Source organism: Anguilla rostrata, chromosome 8 (genome assembly GCF_018555375.3).
Source record: "Anguilla rostrata isolate EN2019 chromosome 8, ASM1855537v3, whole genome shotgun sequence".
Taxonomy (NCBI): domain Eukaryota; kingdom Metazoa; phylum Chordata; class Actinopteri; order Anguilliformes; family Anguillidae; genus Anguilla; species Anguilla rostrata.
Window position 1 is genome coordinate 31805131 of NC_057940.1, and position 18057 is coordinate 31823187.

General features: G+C 43.1%; 1 protein-coding gene across 4 annotated transcripts in view; it reads left to right on the plus strand.

The window, feature by feature from the left end:
• The window catches only part of LOC135261416 (RNA-binding motif, single-stranded-interacting protein 3-like), a 299499-nt gene that overhangs the window by 240739 nt on the left and 40703 nt on the right, over positions 1-18057 (plus strand). For all 4 annotated transcript variants that reach the window (XM_064347701.1, XM_064347703.1, XM_064347702.1 and 1 more), the window contains 2 exons: positions 1075-1232; positions 2713-2792. In XM_064347701.1, the coding sequence (XP_064203771.1) occupies positions 1075-1232; positions 2713-2792 (238 nt within the window). The remainder of the gene's footprint in view (positions 1-1074; positions 1233-2712; positions 2793-18057) is intronic.

Genomic DNA, 18057 nt, shown 5'->3' on the forward strand with positions numbered 1-18057 from the left:
TCCACTCCAGGGGCACAGATCCGTGATAATGCTGATAAATGACGTTCCAGCGATTCAGCTCGGCGGATTCTCACCGAAAGGCTCCAGGGTAGCTTCTGCGAGCCAATGGAAAGTTATTTGGTCCAGGAGAGCTAATTGGTTGGACACACATTACCAAGATTAGTAAGTAAGCAGTTGTCTGTATGTGCGCTCAGTACATCAAATTAACCAACTTTCAGATTTTAAAAAACGCCCACAGAACTTGCATCCGATCTTTTGACTACTGCTTTTGAGTCCATTTATATCAACGGCACTGCATTCCGTTTTTATCGCTGCATAAATGAATGAATTATCTGCTACCAGGCTGCCAGCTATGTTGTGAAATACACTGACTGTTATTTGTGCAGTGAAGGACATTCTACTTGTACCGCACGAAGGATTAAATATTTCAGTCTTTTCAGCCTAAATAATTATGAATGTGCTAGTTTTAATGAGTGTTGCTCTTGAGAAGCTGGAGATATATACGTACGTAGAATCCTGCCTAAATCATGGGTGTTTTATGCTGGACTGTTGTGTCAGAACAACTGATTAAGAGCCAATATTTCCCCTGTTTTACACAGTGAATTATTACATATAAACTGCCTATAGTGCAAGTGGTATATATGTCGTATGTATTTAAGTCCAGTTTCCTTGCCAATGTGCGGCTGACAGCTGACATATTCTGCTGAGATGTTAATGCCCGGGATTGCATATTCTGCGTGCACAAAATTGACAGGAACTGTCAGGCAGGATTTTGCTAATTTCTCCAGATGACAAAACCGGCCTGAAACAGAGTCCTTAAACACAGAGGATGTTATTGTCCTCAGGAACTCATTTTCAAAGTTTAGGCAGGCGGTGCGTTCGCTGTCATGCTCTCTCCGCTCTCCTGGGATTTCTGTGAGCTGCGTGAGAAGAAGGGGAAAAAAGCAGCACTTGACTTGGGTCAGCGATGCACTCTGCTCTAATAGCCTGTATGAAGCCTGCGTCCTTGGGCGTAGACTGGCGCTGCAGCGCGTTCACTCAGCCAGACCAACCTCCTGCTTCTCTTCCCCACAGCAACAGGAGCAGGACCCCACCAACCTGTACATCTCCAACCTGCCGGTGTCCATGGACGAGCAGGAGCTGGAGACCATGCTCAAGCCCTTCGGCCACGTCATCTCCACGCGGATCCTGAGGGACGCCAACGGAGTCAGCCGAGGGGTGGGCTTTGCCAGGTGCGGTACACCCTCTCCCCTCCCCTTAGCCGAGTCTGCGCTTCAGTGGCCACCTCTCAATCTGCCCCAGAGGGTTGCTCTTGCGTCCAGAGGTCAGACAATCAAAAGAGGACAGTATGGTGTAAAATAGTGTATACTACGGAGTACCGACAGTGTTTAGATTTTGATTTGATTTGACTAGCGACCATTTTGAATGCTATTTGAGGTCTTTCTCCTCTTGGTCCGTCTGTGTGTGTGTGTGTGTGTGTGTGTGTGTGATTCCTGGAGTTTTGGCGATCTGCGTTTCAAAACTCTCACATCACCTGCTCTGGCGCCATGCTCTGCTGGGTAAAGGTCTGCACATGCTCAGTGTGCACCTGGCAGTTGGCGAGAGCTGCCACTGTCATTGCCACCTGTCCACTTCCGGGTTATTGGAAGAAGGGTCATAACAGAAAGCAAACGGGCCCCAGATCCACAGATGTTCAGGGACAGAGGGATATTAGAGAGAATAAACTTTGCTAAGTGTTGCTGCATTCCCCATCACCACCATCAGACTCAATTTACACCAGCTGGGAGCGTAATCACTTTGGACAGGACAACCTAACATCATTAATGATCAGCTGAATTGGTGGCTCAGCCCTCTCCTCTGAGTTCTGGCAGGATGGACACCCGTGACTGCCTAATTAGGCCTCTGCAGGAGCGGCATGCTGCCAGCCAAGCCTAGCCCCCTTCCTCTCCTGTTCCGCCAGTCATTTCCCACAACACTCCCAGGGCCAGTTTCAGGATTAAGGATTAAGCAATAGGAAGCAGTGGTTGATTCCCCACCAATTTTTCCATTTTATATCTGTAAACATATTACAGTCCAGGGCTGAAAACGAGGAAGGTCGCTGCAAGCTTAATGCTGTTAGATTAATCGGGTAATTGCGCATCACCAAAATTAACATTTTTCTGTCCGAAAATGATGCCTGAATGAATAATAATTGTCATTTTGGTACCTGTCAATTTGTTTTCATTTGCGAGTGCCCTGCGGGCATTAGCTGCTGCTGGGTGTGATATGCAGAAGAAGGTCAGTTCTGGAGCGACTCCCAGTCAAGCGCTGGCGAGCACAGCGTTGTATTAGACACTCTACTGAAGAAGTACTGTGACTGGGCTCTATTCTACATGTATTAGCCACTCTACTGAAGACAAACTATGACTGAACTGTATTCTATTAGCCACTTGGCTAAGAAACAAACTGTGACTGGCTCTATCCTCTTAAATGGTAAATGGACTGCATTTATATAGCCCTTTTATCCAAAGCGCTTTACAATTGATGCCTCTCATTCACCAGAGCAGTTAGGGGTTAGGTGTCTTGCTCAGGGATACTTCGACACGTCCAGGGCGGGGTTCGAGCCGGCAACCCTCGGACTGCCAGACAACCGCTCTTACCTCCTGAGCTATTTCGCCTCTTAGCCACTCTACTGAAGACAAACTGTGACTGTGCTCTATTCCCCCATTTTAGGATGGAGTCCACTGAAAAATGTGAGGTGGTGATACAGCACTTCAACGGGAAATACCTGAAAACTCCTCCAGGCATTCCAGGTAAGATGTGCTGCTCCACCTCTGTGTTTCTGTTAAATGTTTTGGGTTTTTTTAGAACTACTGTTTCACTGCTTCTCTCACTTGATGAAGTCACCGTTCAATTTACGTCAATCCACATTTGACACGTTTAGCTAGCTGAATCGCAATAAGAGTTCTGTTAATCCCCTGTTCAAGAAACACGGGGCCTTTTGCATTGTGAGCCATTTCCTTCTCTTGTTAAAAATGCCAATGTGTTTTGGGGGAAAAAACTCTGTCCATAACATGAATATGTCTTTCACTGCTATAATACTCAAAGCTCATTGGTGTGCTGCACACTCACAGTGGTCATCAGCCAATAGGAGACATGAATAATGTCCTGGCTATGTAAGTTATTCCCTGGTGTTCCAGTGCAATAAGAGTCCTGTTGGTAAAGCTTTGAGCTGAAACCTGCAGCGGTGTTTTTGAAAGATTGGGGAACCAGTCTTTATTATTAGCTGTGAGTTGGCCCAGGAGGGCATGCGGAGTTTCTACTCAGATTCTGTAAATGAAAAATGTCAATCTTACAAATGTTACTGTAAAGGTTAACCACTCATATGCTGGATTTCATCCCTTCTCTTTCTTGTAAAGTTTTTCTGTCGTCCATTATAATAATTCATACTAATACTGCTACTATTGCTTAAATATTATAATTATTATTATTATTATTATTGTTGTTGTTGTTGTTATTGTTGTTGCTGTTTATCTTTCTGTTCTTGTTGGTGGTGGTGGTGTAGTTGTTGTCAGTTGTAGTAGTAGTATTGAATAAAGTCTTCTTGGTCTGGTAAATGGCAGCTGGTAGTGGGAGGCTTGGGTCAAGTCCATGGGCTGAAGTTGGCCATTCCTGATCGTGTTATTATCATTTCATAATTCCTTTCCTGAATGGTACAGTCACTTTGCTGATGAAATGCATATATGTGAAGTCATTATAGATTCTACAATTTAGGGAGGACATTTCAGGCTGAAGTGCCCAAGGTAAACTGTGCTCCTGTCTAATGTGAGTCATATTTATAAATGCTCACCGCCTGGCCAGGCAGCGGAGTCACAGAGACGCCATTACGTCCACCTGTTGGCCCTGGCGGTGTCTTCATCTGTGAGTGCCGACAGCTTTCCACATGCCCCCTGCTGTCCACTCACCGTGTGTTCAGCTAGGCTGTTCTACAGCCAAAGCCCTCGCAGATCTCTGCCCATGTCCTGAATCCTTAGACAGCGGCTATATGTAGACACTCACATTCTCCAGAATGCTTGGTTTCTGCAGTTTTAACTGGTGTTTTTAAAATAAGCACCAAAGTCACATAGAAGCCAAGTATCTTTTCAGATTCCCAATGTGTCATTGGTCCTTGGTTTTTAAAGGCGTGTGTGTGTGTGTGTGTATTTGCATATTGTGTGTGTGTGTGTGTTGATGTGTGTGTGTTTGTGGTGTGTGTGTGTGTGTGTGTGTGTATTTGCATATGCGTGTGCGTGTGTGTGTATGTGTGTACGTGTGTTTGTGTGTATTTGCATATGCGTGTGCGTGTGTGTGTGTGTGTGTGTGTGTGTGGTTGTGTGTGTGTGTGTGTGTATTTGCATATGCGTGTGCGTGTGTGTTTGTGTGTATTTGCATATGCGTGTGTGTTTGTGTGTATTTGCATATGCGTGCATATGCGTGTGTGTGTGTGCATATGCGTGTGTGTGTGTATTTGCATATGTGTGTGTGTGTGTGTGTGTGTGTGTGTGTATTTGCATATGCTGTGTGTGTGTGTGTGTGTGTGTATTTGCATATGCGTGTGTGTGTGTGTGTGTGTGTGTGTATTTGCATATGCGTGTGTGTGTGTATGTGTGTTTGTGTGTATTTGCATGTGCGTGTGTGTGTGTGCGTATGCGTGCATATGCGTGTGTGTGTGTGTGTGAGTTTTACTGTTAGCACCCCATTGTGATCTGTGAGTAAGTGGCGCTATGACCGTGGTGCCATTTGGCAGTGGTTCCTCCGGTGTCCTTTTCCCATGAAGAAGCTGCGTGTCCCAACTGCGTGTTTTCCTTTCAGCGCCACACATGGCTGCAGCTGTTTCGGCGGGCTTCACGGCCGCTCTTGTCTGTGTGTGTTCCGATGCTTTCACGGTGCATTGTTGGCACAAGCCGAAGCGATGTCATTTCTCACATTTTGCGGCCAACTCTGTCTCAGATAGACCGGAACCAGAATGACTTTGCCCCTGCGGAGTGTCTTCTACGCGGGTACTTCTGGACCCTGACGCGGTGTGTAGTGTTCAAGGTCCTACTTTGCAGTCTTTGTTCGGGAAGCTTCTTTAGATGGAGTTTAGATTATACTGAATTATAGTGGCATGAATAGTGACGTAATAGTGACATCCTGTGTTGCTGGTCTGTTTACTCGCCCATGCTGAATTACTAATGGTGAATACATAATGCAGAAAATGTTTTCTGTGAATCATAATAAAATGATTTAAGCTGTGCCTATGACACTACAGCATGACAAAGAACACTTGGTAAGCAACTGTACATTGAGAATAGAGTACAACCCTTTGCTTTGAAAAGGTGATGGATCATGGTCTGGAAAAAAAGTTCTTGAAGGTTCTTGTCATAAGATATAAAGAGTTGTTTGGATGAACGTGTCTCTGAGCCCAGTCCCAGCTATCAGTGCAACATGAGCAGACCGCAGTGCACCGGCTGATGTGCGTTTGACAGGGAAATGAAGATTTCCAATACCGCTTTCAAAGCCACATGCATACCGAGTCTAAAAGACTGACTGGGCTGCGTGTGCTCAATGTTGAGCACTGTGCAGACGTCTGCCCCACATATGCTCTTTTGGGCTCGCGGGATTTTCACATTTTTTTAACCTTTTAGCCGATGCCGGTGAATGTGTGGAGGCTAATGGCCGTGCTGACCGCGGCCAGACAGCCGCCATTCCCATAATTACACGTGCGGTAAACCAAGAATGCTGATGCTGTCCAAGATAATGATGACAGCTGTGTAATAATGTAAACCAGATGAAAGCGTGCTTGTGCATGCATTGTTGTGTATGTATGTGTGCATGCACATGTGTGTGTGTACATCCATGTGCATGTGCGTGTGTGCGCGTATATATGAGTATGTGTATGTGTATGTGTGTGTCTGCATACGTGTGTGTGTGTGTGTTTGTGTGCACATGTATCTGCGTGTGTTTGTGTGCGTGTGTATGCATGTATGTGTGGTGTTTGTCGTGTGTGCATGTATGTGTATGTGCTTGTGCGTGTGTGTACATGTGTGTGTGCGTGTATGTGCTTGTGCGTGTGTGTGTACGTGTGTGTGTGTGTGTGTGTGAATGTTTGTGTGTGTGTGTGCATAGGTGTGTGTTTGTGTGCACATGTATGTGCATGTGGTGTGTGAGTGTGAGTGGTGTGTGCGCACGCACGTGTGTGTGTCAGAGAAAGAGAGGCAGGGTTTTGCAGGCTGAATGCTGAGCGTGACAGCTTCTGCTACTCGCTGCAATGGTTTGTCATCAGAATGGATAACTTGAAACGTCTCGTCTCCTCAATATGTCCGGGCTCCTCCGTAGCAGTCTGATCCTCCGTGCTTTGTGATCCTTTATTATTCTGCTCCTTCCCAACAGTGAATCTCAAGGCGGCTACTGTCTCTGACCTTTCCGGCATGACAGACGCATTATTGGGAGCAAAAATTCCGCTCTCTTTCCGCCGGTCTCCATACCGTCTGAAACAGACGGCTCAGACTGCTAACTAGGCTGAGCCAAAATGGCCAGACTTTCCGCAGATCTCCACAGGCAGCAATAAGCTGGGTGGCCGTGTCCACTTATTGCCCTACAGCAAGCACACCATATTACACCTCCCACTTTTACACCCCCACTGTTCACAACAGAGCCATCCCTTCTGATAAGAACAGCATTTAGTGCTCAGAGAGAAGGACACGTGTTACTACAGGGGTATGGTATGGTACAGCTTGACAGTTGGAAAGGGACGCTGTGATTCACTGGGAGATGTTCATTGACATGTTTAAGTTTGTTTTGAGTTCATTGGTCACCTAAACTCAAATTAGTTTTAGAATGCACAAAGTTTATTTTACTGCAGGATTTGGAACTTATTTAAGAGAAGGAGGGAAGTTGTTCATACACCCAGACACACACACACTCAAGCGCACACACACATACGAGTTAATCTCGCACTTGACTTCAATACCTGGCTATTGTCTCGGAACAAGCAGCAAAAGAACTTGTAAACACAGTTTGTTTTGTCTGGCTATTGTGCATAGCTACCTGATTTTGATGAGGGTAGTGGAACTGTGCAGTAAACTGAATCACCAGTCATCAGCCGCATAGAGATAGCAGTTCTCCATACGCTCCATAAGCATGCTGTGCTTCTCATCCATATGCCTTCCCTCCCCTCTTTCAGAGGAAGATTTAGGTATACAATTTCTCAGATGCAAATAATATGAATAGGTACTATTAACAGATTTGATGTCCTCTCATATGGATGAAGCCGTTCTTCTCCGTGACCTTGTTACCAGCAGGACCCCCGGGTGGTCCGTTCTGCCATTACATTTCATCCATTAACATTAGCGGCACCTTTTTCCTTTTTTCATCATTCAATAAAAGATAAGCAGCTGGCTCAGGAGAACGAAACACTGCGCAAGCAAAGCTCGCCATTACCCCGGCTGAGGAGTGGGCATCTGATCGGAAAACGCCTGAACGCGTTATCACGTGTGCAGGTGCACCGATGAGCGATTTAAACTGCGATTTCAAGATGAAGTTCAGTGGAAACCGCGCGCTGGGTGAAGTCCTCACTCCGGCTGTGAAACATCATGTGTGTTCACACCCAGCAGCAGTCAATGTGCTGTTCATCCACCAGTGGCTCCCTCTGCAAATCAGTGGACGGGGCTCCTGCCATAAAGCATCCCTTCTGATTAATAGCGCGTCTGTAGCTGTCAGTTAAATGTACTGTTAGTTAGACGCAAATGGGGAGAGGGGGGCAAGTGATTGTTTATGCACACCGAGTTTATAACCGCCATGTTAATTGGGTCTCTAATTTACGGTCAGGTTTTTAACTGACGAAGCAGAGCTTGACTATCATAGAGGGGAGAGAGAGAGAGAGGAAACTGGCAAGCTGCTTCCATAATTCAATTACCCATCACCCAGCGCGGTCCAGAGCATTCTGCAGCCGCTCGTAGGACGTCCTGCTCGCGCACACTCATTCATACTGTATGCCGTTCGGAGCTCTGCAGCCAAATGGACGTGGCTTACCGTTGTCTTTGTGGAGCTGGTCTGGAGCTGAAAGCATTGTGTGCTGGTCACAGAGGACAGTTGAGGTCCACTTCCTGCTGTAGCTCTCCTGGCTCCTGCTGCTGCTGCTGCTGCTGGCTTCAGTTCTGAAGCCGGAGTCTACGCCTGGCTCCGCCCCCTGCTTTATTCACAGTTCAAAGGGGGCCTATCTTTGGAGGTGACATTCGGAGGCATTCAGTAAAGTTTTGAGAGCCGGAAAGATATTTTATTTTTCTTCCGGGTCACAGTAGCTGTTTTAATGTCTTTCTTAATGAAACAGGACTGCTGGACTTTGTTTGTTTTTTTCCCCCAGCTGAGATTCTCTGCAGGACTCAAATTACAGGTAATTTACTGCAGTGGAGAATGAGAGGCTATCAGCCTCATACATTACCTATAGAGCATATCAGACAGCCACATTACCTGCAAATTACCTCCATCAGCCAGGCACATTACCTGCAGAACAAATAAGTCAGTCATATTGCCTGCAGACTAAATCAGTCAGTCACATTACCTGTCCAGTAAATTACCTGCATGTATACTGAACCTATCACAGCACCTGCAGATATATTCAGCACATCACAGCATTTTACCTGCATATATATATATCCATGTATCACAGTACCGGAATATATATACAGTGTCTGCAATTATAGTCAGAATATCACAATAGCTACTGATACATTTGCCATAGTAGCTGCAAACTCCCTTGTTATTGAAAGGTGCTGAGTGTGGTGGAATTCTAATGCATATGAGCAAACGTGGCTTCCCTGCTGCTCGTTCCCACATCAGGACTCGGCGTCAATGTCATAATCATAAAATCACCGGCTGATTCAGACGGGCCGCCGAGCCGCTGGCGGTCACACATCCAATAAGATCCCCCCTGTAGAAGCCAATGCGGTCCCATCACTCCCCTTCATGGGAAAATATAAAGGCAAGCTATTTTACTCACAGCCAGGGGGTGTGGGGGGTGCCGCTGGTATGGGAGGGTGGGGGGGTGACCTGTCAAATTACTCTCCTCTGTTACACTGAGAGGCTGTGAAATTGGGAAATCAACCCGTGAGGTACGAGATTTCCTGTTGTGTCATATCTGACTTCTTTTAAACAGGGATGTGGTGACAGCTTACGGTGTAGTTAAATTTTCCATTTTTGATTAAGTAATATCATTCAAAAGCTCTGAGTCAATTTTTTAAAGCTACTCAAGCGTTTAACAAATAATTATCTGCAGCATTGCATTTTTGAATGTTCTTTCACTGGAACACTCAGGTCATTTTTCAGCTTGTTCCAAAGCTTACTGTTTTAGTGCCTAATTGATTCACAGTTGTTTGAAAGACTGACTATTTGGCTGAATTCAAGCTTAAATTATTCAGTCGACTGTCTGGAGCTGCCAATGAGAATCGGCCCAATCAGAAACAATCTGGGAGAAATACTGAGTAATCAACTCCAAAGGTAAAAACAATTCTGTCGGTCACTTTTGGACCCAGTGTTCTTATTGATCTCCATACGTTGGGGGTGAAAGTATCGCAGGACACTGAGCAGCGGACTGAGAGAGGCAAATTACAGAGGCTGTACTTCCAGATTTTAACATCTCATCAGCACCAAGAACAGAACAGTGAGTAATTATCAGCAAAAATACATAGATGAGCCTGATGAGTTTTTTAAGTCTTATGGACATATGAGACAAAGATTAAACCTTTACCAGAGTAATGCAAAGGTAAAAAGCATGGAGAAAGAGATGGACTGCTCTGGACCCTCAGCGTACTACTTCATCTGTCAAGCACAGTGTCCTCTTTCTTTTTCACTCTTTCATGAGTGATGTTTACAGTATCTTTGAGCTGGCATAGCTTTGCTCATGGAGTGTCACATAGAATTCACTCAGCCATTCGTGGCGAGATCCTAACGTTAAAGCTCCTGATGTAAGTGGTTGAACTGGCTAAACTACAAATCCCATCAGTCTTAGCAGAACAAAAAGTCTTGACAGCCCACAGCTGAACATCTACCAACCCTCCACCCAGCCCCCAGCCTAAAGTGCTGGTGCCCAGACAGCCAAGACAACCTCCAGGATTTAAGCTCCATAAACTGAAATGAGAGAAATTTAAGCACCCTAAACCAAAATTAGAGGCAATCTGTAATCTTGCTCTGTAAACTGTTAAAGCTCTACTGAAACTGTCAATCATGCTTTTATTCTCCATATTAATTCTTTCTCTCCTTTTCTTGCTTTTTTTGTGGCTTAGATGATGGTTTGTGTGACTTCAGTTATATTTCACTACTTCATTTCATTACTTTACTGGTTCTGGCCCTGTGTGTGTGTGTGTGCGTGTGCGTGTGCGTGTGCGTGTGTGTGTGTGTGTGTGTGAGTGCATACAAGAATGTGTGTGGGTGTGTGTGTATGCTTGCATGCACACATGCGTGTGTGTGTGTGAGTGCATTCAAGAATGTGTGTGGGTGTGTGTGTGTTTGCATGCACACATACGTTTGCGCATGCATGCATGTATGTGTGTTTGTGTGTGTGTGCTTGCATACACTTGTCTGTTTGTGTATGCGCCATAGACATGCATAAGTAATTAGACAGGAAAGCACACCTTCAGCTAACCTATACTTGTGAAGCCCTGGAAGTAAGCCTGTACTGCGCATGTTGAGGGAAAAAAGCCCCCATGAAAAGTAGGTTGTGAAAATATTTAATGTGTAATAAAATATGTAAATTTTAATAAATATTTTCCCAAAACTGCTGGACCTTCTTTTTCACAAACTAAAAAATGAACTGACGAGGTTTTCTTTGGTAGTTAAATCACCTTGGTTTTCTTCATTGAGTTCAATGTACAGAGGGTAGCTCTTTTGCACTCAACATGTGCAGTAGAGGCTGTTTCCCGTTACTTCCTAGGCTTCACCGCCAGGCCCCTCCTACCCTCTCCGGTTCTTATGTACACTCTATGGTGTGTACGTGTGCTTGTGGGTACGCATGTGCTTGTGTGAACATATGTGGCCATGCTTTTGCATGCGTGTGATTATATGCTTGTATGTCTGAAACCTGCTATTTTGTGCGATGTGTGGCGTGTGTATATGAATGAGCATTTGTACTGTGCATGCCTGAGTGCGTGTTAAGTGTGTGAGCATTGGTGCATTGCCCTTATAATAAAGCAGAAGTAGCATTTAATCAGTTTTGCCTCAATTCGACATGTCAGTTATCAGCGTGTTGTATGTTGTATATCTTCTTTTTTCATCAATCTTTTTTTCTGTATTTGAAAGACCAATGCAAAAAGCATTCAGATTATTTTATTCATATTTTTAAATGCTGGTGCAGGGTGTGAAATGTATTTGAAGATTTTGTATCTTAATGAGACTTCTTGTTAAAGGCTAAGTCTGCTTTGTGTCCTTCCTGTGTCCTATTAGAGCAATGAAACAGGACGTTATTAAAGACCTTGTTAATCAGATCCATTTTTTTAAAGAATCAATTTCCTCAAGCCCTTTCTCTCTGGAATCACTTTATGTCAGCAGGCAATGCTCAGGATTTGTTGCACATTGCTTTTTTTCTGCTGAACTGTGTCAGTTACGAAGAATGTAGAAAATGCTGCTGCAGTATGAGCTGTACACATCACTCGATGCATTTAATGATTATTTTACAAAAATGAATAACTGCTCCATCCTAAAAAATCATGGATAAAAAACAGCTTTGAGTCTTATTGTACTGTAAGTGATTTTCATTTCGAAAGCAATTTCATCTAGAACAGCGGTGGTTGGTATTAGGTAGCCTTTATGATGGTCAATGCCAGTGTCAGATTAGAAACAGGTTATAAAACAGTGACCCTGAAGTTCTACAGTTACGTTTTTTTACAAATTCTCAGCTCTAGAGATATTATCACAGTGTCTGTGATATTATCACAAGCACATCTGTTTTTGTACACAATTTACAATTTACTCACTGAAGATGCTTTGGCCTTTTTTAGCCTGCTATTCTAACTGCCTATGTGATCCACTATTACCATTTTGTCCTGTATCCCATTCATACAACCAGGTGCTGAGCCTCAACCAGTAGAATCCAATAGCTATATACTACACTTTTTATTTATTTAGTCCCCAATAATAAAATATGAAATTACAAATTTCCCATTTCTAACATACATGTCATCTGCCTTCTAAAAAAAACCTTCTATAAAACCAAGTTGTTTTTTTGTTTGTTTGTTTGTTTTTTGCATATGTTTTACATATCATAATTTATCTGGCTTTGTGCTTTAAGTTTATATTAATTGGAGGAGTGCAGGCCTTAGGCCTTCAGGTAATCTGTTTTATAATTAGGTGCCTGATTCATCAAATTAGACGAGAAATTCATGCCTTGAATGTGCTTCCTGCTCAGTATTCAGTCTGGCTAAGCGGCCTCTCTGACTGGTCTCCCGGCTACATGATTCAATGTTGGATGTGTCCGGGTGCAGACAGGATGTAGGATGGGCCAGCTCGAGTGACAGCAGCAAGAAGGGATTTTATTGTCGCAGTTTTCGAATTCTCGTCGCGTCAAACAAAACAATCACGCAGCTTATTTGTCACGTATGGCGACAGGTGTACTGCACACCGCTCCATAAAGTCTGCGTTCTATTTCAGGTTTATGACTTTTCACAAAATCTCTCAAGCATTTATTACAGAGGGGCTTGCCTGCATTGCCTTAAGGTTTCATATTTCAGTTGTTGTGTTTTTTTTTTCATTTTTGAATTTGTTTTATGAGGTTTCTTCCATTACTTCCATTTTATATATTTTACATTTATGCTACTGCGCTTTTATCTGATGCATGTGGCACACAATAGACAGGTCTTGCCCTTTTAGTAATTTATAAATGCAGACTCTGTAGCATGCCTTAGTGCACCAAAAATATTACATGACAAATGATATTATTTTCAATATCGGTGTGTTTCAGATGAATGGATTTTGATGGTCCCATATTTCTGATGTAGAACTCAGCAGGTCTTAAGGCAAGATTTCTGCAGTCTGTATCATTGATTTATGGAAAGCAACATGACAATATGTCAAGAGCTGAATGAGCTGGCCCATGTTCAGATCTCACTTAGATTGCGCTCTTTCTTTCAAGTACAGGTGGACACTTACTGACACACACACACACACACACACACACACACACACACACACGACACGATTACCATCCCGAGGAATCTGAGATCATATTTCCAAGAAAATCTGATTTGTGGAAAGCAGAAAAAGAGAACAAAAGATGATTATTTTCAGTGTTTATATGTCAGTATATTTCATTCCTGCCTCTGTGCTTTATATCCATGAAATATGCCCTGGTGGTGATGATTTAAACAGTCGGCTGTTTTTTTCTTTTCTTTTCCTCATTTTTCATTCTCATTCAGCACATTCATACATAATAGACATCTGATGTATGCTGTGTGTAATTTTCCATTTTTCAAATTCACTTCAAGAAAACAAGTTAAAACTCGACCAATATTATTATTTTCATCATTATTGTTAGGAACAGGGCCTCAGTGGAAGTAGACACAGTAAGGTAGCAGTAGTATGGTTGCCATAGTCATAGAATTGACTATTATTAGGTGAATTAGTTTTTATAGTAGTAGTCAGCACAGCTCATGGACTGCTGAGACCAAATACTTGTTAATGTGTCAATAAGGTCCAGTGCAGAATTAAGTCTTACAGCAGGTATGATGCCATTATTGTTCCTCTGCACCAATGTACAATGCCTATTGCCTACTGACTTGTTTTGTTTCTGTGTATAGATTACACAGCTTAAAGGCTGTGTAGTACTTATAAAGACTGCAAAGAACTTAGAACAGATCATCCCTAATCCATTGATTAGCAACCTGGTGTCGCACATTATGCTGTGAACTGAATTGTGATATGATGTTTGATCCCCCCAACCAGGTTTATATCACACATGCATGATTGATTTGCATTGAGATACGCAAATTAGTTAATGAAAACAAATCTTCCTCCAAATCTACTATATAAGCAAGCCTGAGTTCCAAGCCTTGATAAAGCAGCTATGGGCAACACAGCACAGAATAAGCATGTTTATGTGTTCCATGGATCCTTCCCAAACATAAATAATCTCCTGATGAAAATATTTAATAAAGCATTACATTGCACAAATCACATCGAGCTGCAGATTGTCTGCCTAGAAAGGACATTGTGCAAAAGGAGCCTTTGTAATCTCATACACATAAACACACAAATTGGTTTGCGCTGACTCTAGCTGGTCATGTATTTTCTGGTCAGTTCTCCGGGATATTTTTTTTTTTGCCAGATTGCTTATTCACGAGGAGACGGAGAGAGCGGTGCTATCTGATTTCAGCCCGAGAAGCAAACATCCTCCGAGGTCCTCCAGGCTTATAAAACACGTCTCTAAGTGGTATTGATTATAAACCTCTCCCTCAACCCATTACCGCGTCTCAGACTGCTCCTTGCGTAGGAAAAGCTGGAAATGCGCCTCCTGACCGCCCCGTCAGGGATGCTGGTTTTATTTCCTCTGCATCCCTAACAGTTTATACACCAGAAGACCGGAATGGACTCGCTTATCCGTTCAACAAATGTTCCAATCCAGGAAAACTCGCCTTCACGTCTTCAGCCCGGGCCATTACAGTACGGAAAAAATCAGTTTAGGCTCCACTAGCTCACGAGCAGCGCAGCAGGGCCTGTGTTCAGCTCGTGAACGATCTTGTTACCTAGAAAAGCAGGATTTTTGAACAAACAGATAGACATAATAAAAAAATACACCTTGAAAAGTTTTGTCCAAATTCAACATTTTTTCTGTTCTGAACTATGTAACTGAACACAACTGAAGGCTCGATCAACATTTTTACTTGACATTGACTTGGAATAAAATGTATATGTGTGATTTTTTTTCACACGAAAACAGTGCAGCAAAGTATATTGGCTAAATACTGAACTGAACAAACTGCGCTTTTGAAGGAAAAATTTAACACATCTATTTTAAGCCAATATATAGGAGAATTGATTGAATTCTGGAATTAGTATTTATTCTTATAAGGAGTTTTCCTCCATACTCATTTCATTTTTATGGGGTGTGTATTTAAATACAGAGGTCCAAAGTCTGGAAACTTGCCTTTAAACTCCAAGATATTCCACTCAAGATGTCTCAAAACATTTAACTCCAGAAGAGAGTATACTTTATCTGAAAGGAGTAATATTTATTTTACCAGCAGCTGCAGGCAAGGAAAGGACATTTCATCAACAGAATTCCTAACAAAAATGAGCACCTTCTCATGAAGATGAGGAGACAAGAGCATTCCAACCAGGTCATTGCCTCAGATCATTACCTTGGCTTGCAGCTTCTTGACCTATACTTGGATGCTCCAGTCAGGACCCTTATGGCCTTCCACCATGAGCGCAATATGCTATAAATATAGAGACCTTATAGAGTATCCCATGTACCTGTTCTGCTGTTCAGGGTTATTCTCTGTAAGGAAACAGAGGTCACCTTCGAACAGGACTGAAAATAAATAGAATGCCATGTTTTCATTACTCAGTTGATTCAGTTTCAAACACTTTTCAAAGTCAAGGGCTTTACACACTAGAATATATGGACGGAGCTCAGCAGAGTACTGTCACTGGGTCACATTACAGTGGTCCCCAAGTGCTACGACACTGCTAACAACCCGTAGCTAAGAAATGGCTTCTTAATTAGAATTTGGAATTTAAATCTTATCAATATCACTTTTGAAACAGTGCCAAACCTATTTCCCCTTTCAAGTTTATGGAAGCAGCTTGTGAATACCTTCTGTACCCCCCCCCCCCCCTTAACCTCAAATGGCTTTCATCCCTGAAGTAGCAGCTGAATATAAAAGGCTGCAGTATACATGACAATATCACAAAATCAGGAGACTGTTTTCAAGGGCATTTTAAAAGGGAAGCAGACATGATGGTGCTGGAGTACAGACCACAACCCCCACCCCCCACCCCAAAACAAGAACAAAAATAGACACGATTTCTCTGTTCAGCAAAACATTTCAGCGATAAATTTGATTGATTCATTAAGAAACTACTATTGTTACAAAGGATACTTAGTTTAATTGCATGCATATTTCAGCCTTAAAAAGAAAGACTGGCTAAATCCCCGTTAAGTACAGCAAGAGGCTTTCGCTTAGAAACAGACATGATTACTGATGTCCCCTGCTGTGGCTTTTAAGAGTATTTACATACCAAAAAGGGCTCAACTCATTATTAAAGTAATAGGCAGGATAATTCAGTGAGGAGAGAACTTTTTATATTGTTATTGCTTCCAATGCAGTGCAATGACAGGCATGCTTCCAGCTCCAGCAGACCAGACACTAACACTACCATGGTACTTTAGTATTCAAAGGTGAGGATGGAAAATCCCCAACAGTTTAATTCTATAAGACAGTTTTTTTATTCACATGTTGTCCAGTGAAGAGCTCAGCTAATGAAAAATTGTCCCCAGGACTGAAAAAGAACACGGTTTAGCTGCCATCCTCGCCAAAAGCAACTAATCTGCATATGCTCCATTTTCACAGCCAGGTTTTCAATAGAAAAATTCAGGTGAATGACTTCAGGGGTATGACTTCTGAGCCACAGACAGGATGTGAACCTCAGCCCCTCTGGTTAACTTTGTGATCCTCGGTGCCTCGCCGGTGCCTTGCCCTGCTCCAGTGCGTTGCATCTAGTTAAGCAGGACTGACTCCGCCACCCACTCAGGAGAGCACACGACTGCTCCGGCTGCTTCATCCGGCACAGAAATTAATTGAGAACCGTGATTATCTCCACTCAATCTGCCCCTGGGTCAGAACACGGGGAGCGGTTAACAAAGAACTGAGCGCAAAAAAAGGAAAAGAAGAAACACTTCTATTATGTCTGGAAACTTCAGGCATCACAAGCTCATTCAGTTTAGATGGTGCTCTTCTCTTTTTTCCACTTTTATACCCCATACAATATAATAAAAAATAATACCCGCTGTGCCGGGGCTAAATATTTTCCATTTTTCTCTTCTCACCCGCGAGAAAAGATAGCTGTGCAGCAAATGGGTTTGGCTGCAGAGATAGTGCTGAGTTTCAGTCACAAAACAAGAGGGGCTCTATTGGGAGCTGTGTGGTTTACCCACCAGCAGACGGGCGGGGTTGGGGTTGGAGGGGGTGGGGGTGTAAACGGGGCGACGCAGGGAAGGTGAAGAGATACCGCACCTGCCTCTTGGACAAACTGGCTGAAAGGTTACATCAACAGCACAATCACAGAACGTACACTATCCGGTTCATGGGGGCGCATGGCAAATTACAACTTTCGTCTGTTACCTACCCCCCCCCCCCCCCCACTCACCATTTGCCAACTCCCCTAAATAAGGTCCAGTGCCTACCTCTGATTGACTTATTGGTCATTAATTAGTTCTCATGTTCTTCAGTTCTTTTATTAAGTAGCTATCGGTTCTTATCTGATTATGAATGAATTATCAGACTTCTGTGACCATTAATCAGGTACAATGGCTGGAATGGTCATATATATTGTGGCTTTACTGATCTTAATTGCTGTTTCATTAGTAATCATGGATCATCTACCATGGCTTTGTTGATGAATAATTAGCAGCAGTACCTTTATTGACCATTTGTCAGCAACGATTTCTTTATTGAATTTTAATATGGCAGCTGTTTTCAACATTATTAATATGGGGAACAGAGAGGCGGGGTTTGGATAGAGATGAGCTGATAACAAAGAGGCAGTGGAGACGCCAGCATGCTATGAAACCATACCTCCTTTCTGCTGAATTTCTGTAATACTGGGCTCAAACAGCTAATATGCAGTTTAGAAATAACTGGGTAAGTGCAGTCTGCTCATGTAATTGTACAGTCTGGAATTGAAAGAGGTCCATTAGGACTGGCAGAATTTTCTTCTTTATTACCCTGTCAGTCATATTTTATTAATATCCATACCGCATTAATATCCATACAGAAAAGAGAAAACGGGCAAATTGCACTTAATCCTTTTAATTTATGAGTGACTTTGTGATTGCACAGCTTGTCCACC